Raw genomic sequence first — 13588 nt, forward strand, 5'->3', positions numbered from 1 at the left:
TGGCTCTGCAAGGGAAGGGATACTGGGCAGCAATGGGTGCGCTGCCTTTGGTGTACTATTTTACAGTATTAGAAAAAGCAGGCTGTCTTTGGTCAGACAACACTCCCCAGAACAGCACCAGGCGCTTAGGAGCAACATAGCAAAGGGCACCAATATGTTGCTACTAATGGACATCTACAGAGTATGTGTGTGAGGAGAGAGTAAATGAACCAATGAATTCACACAGAGTCTCTTATGGGTCTCTTTTGGGTAATTGATCAACCAGTCATTAAGGCATAGGCGCAGACTCTGTGGGTGCTCCGGGCCTGGATCACCCACGGGGAAAAATTAGCAGGTGCTCTGCACTCAGCGTCAGCCAAGCTCCACCCTCCTCGCCACCTCCTCCCTCCACCCAAGCGCACCACCTCCCTGCTCCTCCCGCTCCCTCCCAGCGCTTCCCACCCCCCCTCCGCCGCCTAACAGCTGTTTGGTGGCGCTTAATACTCTCCAGGAGGGAGGGGGAGTGGTGGGGACACGGCGCGCTCAGGAGAGGAGGCAGAGAAGAGGCAGGGCAGGGGCGGGGACTTGGAGGAATGGGGGTGGGGCCAGGGGTCGAGCCCCCATCAGGCAGAGGGGAAGTCGGCGCCTATGCATTATTGTATGGGTAGACCTAAATACCTTGCCACCTCAGGAAGGCAGCTACCACCACCATCCACTTTGTGAAAAACCAGGCCGAAGACAGACAGGCCGAAGAGAAAAGCAGTAAATTGGTAGTGGGTTTGGTTTACAATAAACCTGAGGAATCTTCTGTGGCCATGGAAGAGAGAAATGTGAAAGTACACGTCTTTTAAGTCGAGGGCGGTATACCAGTCCCCTGGATCCAATGAGGAAATGATGGAGGCCAGAGAGACCATGCGGAACCTCAGTTTCTTAAGCTATCCGTTGAGAACATGAAGCTCCAGAATGGGCCAAAGGCCCCTCCCTTGGTCTTTGAGATTAGGAAATATTGGAGTAAAAACCAATTCCCTCTCAAGTCTTGAGGAACCTTTTCTACAGCACCCACCCATAGGAGGGACTGCACCTTCTGGGCGAGGAGTTGCTCGTGAGAAGGGTCCCTGAAGAGGGACATGGACGGGAGATGGGAGGGGGGGGTGGACGAAAACTGAAAGGTATAGCCAACCGTCACTGTATTTAGCACCCAGCGATCTGATATTATGCAGGACCACACTGGGATGAAGTGGGCCAGACAGTCCAAAAATAAAAGGGAGGCAGGTTCTGAGGTGGGAACTGGTATAGTGCCCTCAGGTGCACCTTCAGAAGGCTTGCTTGGGCCCACTGTAGTACCTATGTGACCGCAGCTGGGAGGCTGAGGTGGAAGGAAGCAGTTGACGATGCTTGTAACCTCTCCCTTTCCTTTTATAAGGTTTCTGTCTCAGACCTGGAGCTGAAAAGTGTGATAGCTGTTGGGGCCTGAAGTGCTTCCTCTAAGCCAGTGTTTCCCAAACTTGGGACGCCGCTTGCGTAGGGAAAGCCCCTGGCGGGCTGGGTCGGTTTGTTTACCTGCCGGGGCAGGTCTGGCCGACTGCAGCTCCCACTGGCCGTGGTTTGCTGCTTCAGGCCAATGGGAGCTGCTGGAAGCGGCGCAGACCAAGAGATGTACTGGCCGCCAATTCCCGCAACTCCCATTGGCCTGGAGCAGTGAATCGCGGCCAGTGGGAGCTGCGATCGGCCGGACCTGCAGCCGCGGCAGGTAAACAAACTGGCCCGGCCCACCAGGGGCTTTCCCTACACAAGCAGCGTCCCAAGTTTGGGACTATGCTCTAAGCCGACAGAGCATAGTGGCCCAGGGCCCTTGAGTCCTTCAGGCCATGAAGTCTTGTGTCTGTCTGCTTTGAGAATAATGAGGAGCTTTCAAAAGGGAGGTCCTGAATAGACTGCTGGACCTCATGAGGAAGTCATAGAATCATAGAATATCAGGGTTGGAAGGGATCACAGGAGGTCATCTAGTCCAACCCCCTGCTCAAAGCGGGACCAATCCCCAACTAAATCATCCCAGCCAGGGCTTTGTCAAGCCTGACCTTAAAAACATCTTTCTAGGTAACCCATTCCAGTGCTTCACCACCCTACTAGTGAAAAAGTTTTTCTTAATATCCAACCTAAACTTCCCCCACTGCAACTTGAGACTATTACTCCTTGTTCTGTCATCTGGTACCACTGAGAACAGTCTAGATCCATCCTCTTTGGAACCCCCTTTCAGGTAGTTGAAAGCAACTATCAAATCCCCCCTTTCTTCTCTTCTGCAGACTAAATAATCCCAGTTTCCTCAGCCTCTCTTAAGTTGTGTGCTCCAGCCCCCTAATCATTTTTGTTGCCCTTCGCAGGACTCTCCAATTTTTCCACATCCTTCTTGTAGTGTGGGGCCCAAAACTGGACACAGTACTCCAGATGAGGCCTCACCAATGCCGAAAAGAGGGGAATGATCACATCCCTCGATCTGCTGGCAATGCTCCTACTTATACAGCCCAAAATGCCGTTAGCATTCTTGGCAACAAGGACACACTGTTGACTCACATCCAGCTTCTCGTCCACTGTAACCCCTAGGTCCTTTTCTGCAGAACTGCTGCCTAGCCATTTGGTCTCTAGTCTGTAGTAGTGCATGGGATTCTTCCGTCCTAAGTGCAGGACTCTGCACTTGTCCTTGTTGAACCTCATCGGATTTCTTTTGGCCCAATCCTCTAATTTGTCTAGGTCCTTCTGTACCCTATCCCTACCTTCCAGAGTATCTACCACTCCTCCCAGATTAGTGTCATCTGCAAACTTGCTGAGGGTGCAATCCACGCCATCCTCTAGATCATTAGTGAAGATACTGAACAAAACTGGCCCCAGGACTGACCCTTGGGGCACTCCGCTTGATACCAGCTGCCAACTAGACATGGAGTCATTGATCACTACCCATTGAGCCCAATTATCTAGCCAGCTTTCTATCCACCTTATAGTCCATTCATCCAGCCCATATTTCTTTAACTTGCTAGCTAGAATAGGTTGTTGAATAAGTCTTGAGGACTAAAGCCAAGAGCTTTGCCTCATGGTGACAGCACAGGCCATCGTCCTGGCTGCTGTCGGCTGCATCCAGTGCCGCCTGGAGTGAGGTCCTGGCCATATTCTGACCCTCATCCAAAAGGGCAGAAAATTCCTTCCTTACGTCCTGAGACAGAGCGTCTTTGAACTTGGCTAAGGCATCCCACAGACTTAGTTGTATCTCCCCAGTACGGCTTGCTAGTTTGAGAGAGTCCAAAAACCACTGAGAAGAAGCCTTGCCAAAGCAAGAGAGGTTGTTCCAGCAACCATCATAGGCAATAAGGAGGAACTGAGAAAGTGTGTGGCCAGGGGCGCGCGCCTTATACCAGCGCATGAGCATGTGGCACCAGAGGGCGCTAGAGCTAGCCCGATGGATACCACTGAGGGAAAAATCTCTGGCAATGATGCATGTGGCACGTACACACCTATTGTGGAATGGACATGAGCAAGCACTTGAACTTCCTCATCATCCCTTGGTATGGGTAGGGCACTCGTTGAGTTAGGCAGAGACTCCCTTGAAACTGGGGAAATGTCCAGAGATCAAGAAATCCTCAGCACTGATGTTGCTGAATAAAGGAGATTCAGGTGTCTTTGCTACTGCCAGATCCTGAGAGAATCGAACGCTTGCATTTTGAAACAGTGGTTGATACTGAGGAGGCTGCCTGGGCAGAAGTAACTGAGGGAATGGCAGCTTATGGTACCGAATGTTTTGTGTGATCCAATAAGTGACCAGTAGGTGTTGGTCTGGTCTTTTGCAGTGCCAAGCAAGAGGCCTGGTAGACTGTTTTTGTACCGGTTTAGAAGAACTGGTCTTCTTCTCCCTGCCACTCTGATCTCCAGATGGTACCGATCTTCCAGAGCTGGAATCCTTAGAGTCCTTGGACTTTCTGGTGCTCACGGTACCTGAGGAACCTACAGCCTTGTGAGTACCAAGTTGGAGACTGGTAGGTGTCAAAGTGGTTGTCTGAAGCGGAGACTGCCTCTTTAAGGTAGATTCTCTACTTCGAGGGCTTGAAGCCACTTCCTAGAGTCTTTTTCTGAGGATTCCAGAAATTTCCTCTTCAATGCTCAAGGGGAGTACTGAACTGAGGAGGTTGAGGCAATTAACTTGCTCAGAGACTGTTGTACGAGGTGTGTCCCCTGGCCAGAGTCAGAAGCTGGTCCAAGCAAGACAAAGCTTAAGTTCCCAGTTCTTTCTAACTTTAGATTTTAAAGCCAGGAATAAATTACATTTTTGGGCAACATGTGACTCCCTAAGGCAACAGATACACCAGGAGGGCCTGTCATTCATCAGGATTGCCTCTGGCATGAATGCCAACACTTAAAACCAGGTGTGCCTCCCAGCGTTTAAGTTCCCCCGAGGGGAGAAAAAAAAAACACACATGAAAGGACAACGGTCCTTACACTATATACACATATATGTGTGTGTGTGTGTGCGTGCACGCGTACAAGTTAACACTAACTAGTAGATAAGAGAAAAATACATTTGAGGTCAGCTCTACTTGGACACTGCTGAGGCGGTTGAGAAGGAACAGAGGGTGGTTTGCCTGCTTAGCTCTATATAGCTACATTGCAGAACACAAGGCTGCATGGGGTGAATGCATGGCTGAACTGGCTCTGCTACCTAAAATCTCCAATGTGAGGCACACGGGATGCATGTGCACCTAGAATGGAGCAGACATAGGGACACTACTCAAAGAACACAAATTAGTGACTACCAGTGAAAAGTTTGGTCTGACATCAAATAGGAACTCTGTGGCAGAGGCAGGGATAGAATCCAATTCTTCAAGGCAGCATTCATCTACCCTTAATCTTGAAACTGTTCTGTTCCTGCATTCTCCTGCCTCATTCACTACATACCTTCCAACTTCTACAACAAATGAGGCAAAGGCCTTATAGACACAGACTCTTCCAATACAAAACCTTGATTCATGCTGACAGCAGATCCTCCTGGTGCACTGAATGAGGGTGGGGTCCAGTGGAAAAAAATATGATATGATCTTGCAATGATCATACATACAAAGGGGCCAAACTGCAACCTTAATTCTGGCATTTCCTAATATGAGTGCTTGACATTAACAACATTCTTTTAAAGTGTAATGTTGTCCATGTTATTTTATTAAAAATAAAATAACATGGACAACATGTTATTTACTAAATGCAGATGCCTATGAGAAAGAGTAATATAAAGAATTAGAATAAATCCACATAGATACAAAGCTTGAAAACAGAGAGGGGAAATTAATTTGAATTCACTTTTCATTTACTGTCTCATCCTTACACAACATAGGATGGAGAAGGGCTGGCAATAGGTTACTTTTTCAGTTAATTATTAAACATGACATGAATGCAAAATCCATAGTATAACAAATTCGTAATTTTCTTTATCCTCAATATATACTGCTGTGTAAAAGAATTTAAATAGTTGCATATACTCAATTAACTGATGAGATTTTTTTCATGAATCACAATGGTCAATATTGTTGCATGACAAAGCCAGCATGCCTACTGCCCAAAACAACCGAAGTGAACAATAACACATAGAAATAGTGTAACAGCATATGTAAGACAACAGAGAAAAAGCAACATTATCAGCAATGTTGTTATAGCCATGTTGGTCACAGGATATTAGAGAGACAAGGAGGGTGAGGTAATATCTTATTGGAGCTCTTCTTCACGTCAGCTCTGTGTAACTGGAAAGCTTGTCTCCTTAACCAACAGAAGTTGCTCCAATAAAAGATATTACCTCACCCACCTTGTGTGTCTATTTTCAGCAATATCACATCACTGAGACACCAAGACAGAAAAAAAATACTATAATGTCTCAAGTAATGGTGATGGTGTAAGGAATGGCAGAGATGGCCCATACCTCTAATTCTTTTGTTATCTCCCCAATCTTAGGAGAAAATCATGCAGGTGAGATAGAGAAAGAGCCTGGTAGTTTCCTCACTTCAAGACTGCTCCTATTAGGGCAAGGAGGTTCCCAAAACCTGATCCTTCCCCATGCCTGCTCCTTGAGTTTTACACATGTGGTCTTTAACGATATCTCCATTAACAATTTAAGACTAACAAATGAAATATTTTACCGGCAAACAACACTGGGATTGGCATTCCTTGACAGAAGTAGTTCCACGGTCTTCAAAATCTGCTCCTCTGAAGCACGTGCAGTACATGCAGCCATCAATACAGTATATTGATCTGAATTGAAAATTACAATTGGAGGATTGTGATGTCAACAAATAATGTACTCCGTGTAACAATCTGAAGCAGAGGATTTTTAATATTATTACATCTTTATAATAGTTCAGACAGATTCTCAAGTTTGATAAAATCAAGTATTTGATCTTTGGAAATGATTAAAAGATTTGGAATCTTCAGCTCAGTGAAGGTAAATGAAGCCATTAAGACAGATGAAATTACCCAGGAAGAGGAAGGAGAAGCCACTGAGGAAGACAGTGAGATAGCAATTGAAGAGTAGGAAAAACCCAAGACCAAGCTTAAAAAAAAAAAAAAAATAATCGGACATATTAAATGGTCTTATTTTCAAAGAACTGAACACTTTAGGACATATAAGTGAATTTAAGTATAAGGAAAGTAACAGCTGTCTTCTATAGAACAGTGGTTCTCAACCACAGGTATGTGTATTCCTGGGGGTACAGAGGTCTTCCAGGGGTTACATCAACTCATCTAGATACTTGCCTAGTTTTACAACAGGCTACATAAAAAGCACTAGTGAAGTTAGTACAAACAAAAATTTCATACAGACAAAATGAGAAAGTAAGCATTTTTCAGTAATAAGGTGCTGTGACACTTCTATATTTTTATGTCTCATTTTGTAAGTACCAGTAAGTAGTTTTTAAGCGAGGTGAAACTTAAGTGGTACACAAGAGAAATCTGACTCCTGAAAAGGGACATAGTAGTCTGAAAAGGTTGAGAACCACTGTTATAGAAAGTATTTGAAAAGAATGAATTTCGAAACAAAGTTACTACACAAAATGAAGTTTCCCACAAGTCATTTTTCAACTTCCATGAGCAGAAAGATAACGCAGTTGATTAATATATTGATTTTAATAATGCACATGATACACTGGCTGACAAAATCTTATTCAAAGCATATATAAATTGGATACCAACACTGACACAAAGCTGGCAGAAGGACTTTTATCATTGCCCTTTGTTTAACCAATCAACTTGGGGATGGGGGTATCTACAGGTATATTGGAGAGATTAGTTTTGGGTATTTATTTAACATTCAAAAGCTAAAAACTGAATTTTATTAACATGCTGATTCTAAATTTAGTTATGTATCTGGGGAAAACATTCTGAAATACAAATATTCAAAAGGAAGGAGAAGCCTGGCGAGCAATAATGCTGAAAGGGAGCTTGGAGTGATGGTTGGTATAAAATTAGGTTAAGTGTCAGTGCAATGTGACTGCAAAAAAAGGCCAAAGCACTTTTGTGCCTCAAACACAGCTATCGTGTCAGATCAAAGAATATATCAGTTTTAGGTGCCACTACACATGGAATACTACATTTAGTTCTAGGTACCTCATTACCTGAAAGATAGAGTAACTGAAAGATTTCAGAAGATTGCAATATGATTATTAGGAGTAGGGGCAAGGGACTGACTTGTGAAGAATATAAGTAGGGCCCTACCAAATTCACAGCCATGAAAAACGTGTCATGGACCATGAAATCTGGTCTTTTATGTGCTTTTACCCTATATTATACAGATTTCATGGTGGAGACCACATTTATCAAATTGGGGGTCCTGACCCAAAAGGGAGTTGCAGGGGGAGTCTCAGTTATTTTAGGAGGGGCTGCGGTATTGCCACCCTTACTTCTGTGTTTCTGCCTTCAGAGCTGGGTGGCCGGAGAGTGGTGGCTGCTGACTGAGGGCCCAGCTCTGCAGGCAGCAACACAGAAGTAAGGGTGGCAATACCATACTATGCCATCCTTACTTCTGTGCAGCTGCTGGCAGCAGCTCTGTGTTCAGAGCTGGACTCCTGGCCAGCTACCACCGCTCTCCAGCTACCTAGCTCTGAAGGCAGCACCGCCGCCAGCAGCAGCGCAGAAGTAAGGGTAGCAGTACCACAATCCCCCTACAATAACCTTGCAATCCCCCCACAACTCCTTTTTGGGTCAGGACTTCTACAATTACAACACTGTGAAATTTCAGATTTAAATAGCTGAAATCATGAAATTATTTTTAAAATCTTATGACCATGAAATTGACCAAAATGGGACGTGAATTTGGTAGGGCCACAAATATAAGAAAGCATCTCAACTTACTAAAGAAAAACTGTGACAGGGAAGACAATTATTGATGCAAAGAGCTTAAAATGTGGGTTTCACTCCTTTAGCATAATGCCAGAAATCATTTTCAGAGTTCTGCATTTTTCATGTAAAAAACTTATAAAAGCAAAAGTGAGACAATGGGTAAATATGATTTCATACCAAGGGTAGTCTACATGTAGTCTAGAGATATCATGCATAATACCCTCAATTTACATACCACTCCCCACTGACATCAATGACAGGTTTGCACTAAGATGAAAGATAAAATAAGGCCTTTATGTAATAATTAAACTTAGATATAATAAATGTATTCAGTACTTGTCTGTCACATTCAGCATTACTCAGTGGGAAAATGATTATTTATATTACCATTGCATCAGGAGCCTTAGTCACGGAAAATATGCTTACTTCAGGATCTCTGCCATTTGATTCTCTTCCCCATCCTCTTCGGTCTCATATCTAGCTCCCTTCTTCCCTATGCATATCCGTATTCCCACATACACACCCCTTGGGTACCATTGTAATATTACAAAGATCAGCAATAAGAGCAAATTTTTATATTTAGTACCATCATTAGCTTTTATACTTAACAACCAATTAAAGAATAGAAGTTGTGGAAGTTTTTTTTTAGCATTCTACAAGCTCAAAAATATTTACATTCAGTTCAGAATTGGATTGTTACCTTTGAAACCACTAGGGCTATAATCTATATGATAAGATTCCAAGAAAGTCACTCCTTGTGTCAATCGCCTAAAATATCTGCTGATTTAGCATGAAGTGATGGATGATTGAGAGCTATTGTTGGTCAAAGTATCACCAGATTCTACCATCACTGGGGCCTAGTCTACACTACGCGTTTAAACCAATTTTAGGAGCGTTAAACCAATTTAACGCCGCACCTGTCCACACTAAGAGGCCCTTTATATCGATATAAAGGGCTCTTTAAACTGGTTTCTGTACTCCTCCCCCAACGAGAGGAGTAGTGCTAATATCGGTATTACCATATCGGATTAGGATTAGTGTGGCCGCAAATCGACGGTATTGGCCTCCGGGCGGTATCCCACAGTGCACCACTGTGACCGCTCTGGACAGCAATCTGAACTTGGATGCAGTGACCAGGTAGACAGAAAAAGCCCCGCGAACTTTTGAATATCATTTCCTGTTTGCCCAGCGTGGAGCTCCGATCAGCATGGGTGGTGATGCAGTCCCAAATCCAAAAAGAGCTCCAGCATGGACCGTACGGATGTGATCGCTGTATGGGCAGACAAATCAGTTCTATCAGAGCTCCGTTAAAGAAGACGAAATTCCAAAGCATTTTAAAAAAATCTCCAGACAGAGGCCACAGCAGGGACTCAGCACACTGCTGCGTGACAAGCGTAAGGATAAGCCAAAGAATCAAATGGATGCTCATAGAGGGAGGGAGGGAGGGGGGACTGAGGACTCAAGCTATCCCACAGTTCCTGCAGTCTCTGAAAAGCATTTGCATTCTTGGACGAGCTCCCAATGCCTGTAGGGTCAAACACATTGTCCGGGGTGGTTCAGGGCATAGCTCATCAATTTATCCCCATCCCCTACCCCCAGAAGGAAAAGGGAAAAAAGTCATCTCTTGACTCTTTTAAATGTCACCCTATGTGTACTGAATGCTGCTGGTAGACACGATGCTGTGGCAGTGAACTGTAGCTTCCTCGCCCCCACTCCTTGGTGGCTGATATCCATCAGCAGCAGCAGCCTTGTGGCAGATGGTACAGTACAGAAGAACTGGTATCCGTCCTCATCATCAGCCCATGAGTGCTACTGCTTCCCAGTAGATGGTACAGAATGGCTGGCAACCGTCTTCATCATAGCAACAGGGGGTTGAGCTCTATCAGCCCCCACCCTTTATGTGTAAAAAAAAAAAAAAAAAAAAAAGATTCTGTTCTGCCCGGACTATCATAACAGCGGGATGCTGGGCTCCTCTCCCCCACACTGCTTAATGTCCTGTCTGGACTATCATAGCAGCTGGAGGCTGCCTTCCCCTCATTTTATCTCACTAACAAGTCACTGTTTCTTATTCCTGCATTCTTTATTACTTCATTACACAAACGGGGGGACACTGCAACGGTAGCCCAGGAAGGCTGGGGGAGGAGGGAAGCAACAGGTGGGGTTGTTGCAGTGGCACCCCCTGTGAATAGCATGCAGCTCATCCTTTCTGCAGGATCTGACACGGAGCGGCTGTGCTCTCTGGTTCTCTAGTACACTTGCCCCATACTCTAGGCAGGACTGATTCTATTTTTAGATACCATAAAGGAGACATTGACTCAGGGAGTCATTCCCATTTTTGTTTTTTGCACCCCCGGCTGACCTCAACCAGGGGTACCCATGACAGCAGCAGACAGTACAGTACAGAAGGATTGGTAACCGTCATCTCATTGCCAATTTACAATGGCACCAGACGATACAGAACGGCTGATAACCATCTCTGCTATCATGCAAAAGCAAATGAATGCTGCTGTGTAGCGCTGCTGAATCGCCTCTGTCAGCGGCATCTAGTACACATACGGTGACAGTGACAAGAGGCAAAACAGGCTCCATGGTTGCCATGCTATGGCATCTGCCAGGGCATTCCAGGGAAAAAGGGCACGAAATGATTGTCTGCCGTTGCTTTCCCAGAGGAAGGAGAGACTATGACATTTACCCAGAACCACCTGCAACAATGATTTTTGCCCCATCAGGCACTGGGATCTCAACCCAGAATTCCAAGGGGCGGGGGAGACTGCGGGAACTATGGGATAGCTACGGAATAGCTACCCACAGTGCAACGCTCCAGAAATCGATGCTAGCCTCGGACCGTGGACGCACACCACCGAATTAATGTGCTTAGTGTGGCCACGTGCACTCGACTTTATACAATCTGTTTTACTAAACCGGTTTATGTAAAATCGGAATAATCCCGTAGTGTAGACGTACCCTGGGTTTCACTGTCCGTTACCATTCAATTTTTAAGTTCTCAGCCATTTTGACTTTACAAATTACACCTGTACCAATTACAAAGTACAGCTACAGTAATGCATGTATCTTTGCCATGCCAAGTGTCCTAGGCCACTGTAAGATCAGAGATAACGAACCAATCACCACCCTTATTCTACAGCTAATTTGCATGCAGCAATTTCATTGGTTGTATGAGAAAGACTGCACAGATGTTAGATTACTTGGGCCCAACTGCCACCCATACAAATCTCCCACTACAACCTCCTCCATATGCACAAATCAACACAACCACACACATACAATAATCCCAAATGTCACTGATGCCTAAAATGTCTGCTGAGTCAGTATGAAGCAATGGAAACAGCTACAAGCACGGCTAAGAGCTCTTTTTGTTTAGAATACCACCAAGTTCAATCATCGTGCCATTTTTGGCTTTTGTATACAAAAAGACATTAGTATTAAGTAAGAATTTAGGATCTGAAGAATCTGAATGTGCCAGACAGGCAAGTAAAACTGGTTGAAATTTTTTTCATCAGAAAGATTTTAGTATCTCCTCCCCCCAGCCTTTTGACCAAAATGAAAACGTTTAATTTGGGGCAAAATGTTTCCTTTTTGATTAAGAGTTTCAAAATTGTGTGTCTTTTTGGTGAGGAAAATACTTTTGCCAGTAAGAGAACAAAGGAGAGAGCCAAAAAAGTGAAAGCGTTTTTCCTCAGTGAAATGAGATATCAAAAAAAAAAAAAGGTTCACAATGGTTTCAAAGAGAATGAAAGTTATTTTTCCACATTTTTTGCAAAAGCTACTTATTTTTTTACTAACTCAACAGGCCACATAAACGTATCATGTAGATCTCATTTTGACACTACTGATCTAAAACATGTAGTTTGGCTAGGTAACAAATAAAAATATTAAGGGGAAGAAAACATCATTGCACCTTACAAATAGTTATCGACTTAATACCAAGGAAAGAGAAACTATTTAGAGCAGTACAAAATGGCATAACCAGAAATATAGCAACTGCTATACTGGATCAGACTAGCAGTCCATCTAAGACCAATACCCTGTCCCTAATGGTGGCCACTGGCAGATATTTCAGAAGAGATAAAAACTCTAAAGTGGAGAACTATGGAATAATCTTGCAACAGAAGACGTTTCTTCCTAACCCCCATTAGTTAGCAGCTAGATGATGCCCTAAAGTACGAGTAAGTTCCAGCCATGCCCAACCACATACCTTACACCAAGACAAAAGCAGGAGTTAGTGGTGTTATGCTACTTGGTGACATATGGAAATTGCCTCATGTAAATTTAAGTCCTCTTTGCACTACCAGAATGGCACAGAGGAGTTGGCACAGAGCAGGATCTGGCTCACAGAAAAAAATCTGTTTTAATCAAAACATATATCAAGCTAAGCAGAATTTTTGGTAAATTTCATTAGAATATTATATTCTGTAGTGTAAAAATAAGCCTTTTTAAAAAACAAATTCCTGTGGTCAGGATAACACTAGTTTATTTACTGAAATGATGTAACTACATGATTGCTAGAGCAGCTTTTCCAAATTGCACTTTATAATTATTTCCTTTTAAAGCCCGGAGCATATATTACCCTCTTTACAAAAAACAAACACTCACAACCATCTGTTAGTGCATGTGATTGCCATTATCTGCCTACTAACTCCAATTCAAGTGACATTCTACTGCAGTTCACTGAAATTCATCCGAGTTCAATTACTTAAAAAAGGAAGTTCGGTTTAAAACAAGATAGAAAGCACACAGAGGATATTTTTGAAAACTTTCTTCATTGATATAATAGCTGAAATACATTACTGCCAAGAAAAAAAAAGTCTTTAAGAGTCCAACACGTTGCTGTCTTCTACAATGTAGAAATGTCTTAATTCTGACTTCCATCAAGGTAAGAAAATGTGCTGTTTTGTAAGATTTCATATTGACTAGCAAACAAAGCCACTTAAAAACAGATTAGAGCCTGTTTCTTAGAAAGGACCAGCACTGAGTATACAGTAATTATCAATTTTTTCTATATACTTGGGAAATTGTTATATTATATATCTCAAGATTACGTAAACTTTCATCATCTAAATTTCAGATTACTCCAGATTAATTTGTCTCCAAAATTAATTTAGAAACCTAATTTATATTATGTACCACTAATTATTCAATTTTTAGATGTTTAGATATTTACCTGTACTGTACAATTTTTCTACAATATTTCTATTTAGTCTGGTAATGGTAATACAGGGTGCTAATACAG

The 13588-nt window shown here is 43.4% G+C and overlaps 1 protein-coding gene across 2 annotated transcripts in view; it reads right to left on the bottom strand.

The window, feature by feature from the left end:
* Positions 1 to 13588, bottom strand: part of ASZ1 (ankyrin repeat, SAM and basic leucine zipper domain containing 1) — a 104528-nt gene that overhangs the window by 76898 nt on the left and 14042 nt on the right. For both annotated transcript variants that reach the window (XM_039508761.1, XM_039508849.1), the window contains exon 4: positions 6144 to 6255. In XM_039508761.1, coding sequence (XP_039364695.1) covers positions 6144 to 6255 — 112 coding nt within the window. The remainder of the gene's footprint in view (positions 1 to 6143; positions 6256 to 13588) is intronic.

Source organism: Mauremys reevesii, linkage group 1, assembly GCF_016161935.1.
Source record: "Mauremys reevesii isolate NIE-2019 linkage group 1, ASM1616193v1, whole genome shotgun sequence".
In the NCBI taxonomy this organism is placed as follows: domain Eukaryota; kingdom Metazoa; phylum Chordata; order Testudines; family Geoemydidae; genus Mauremys; species Mauremys reevesii.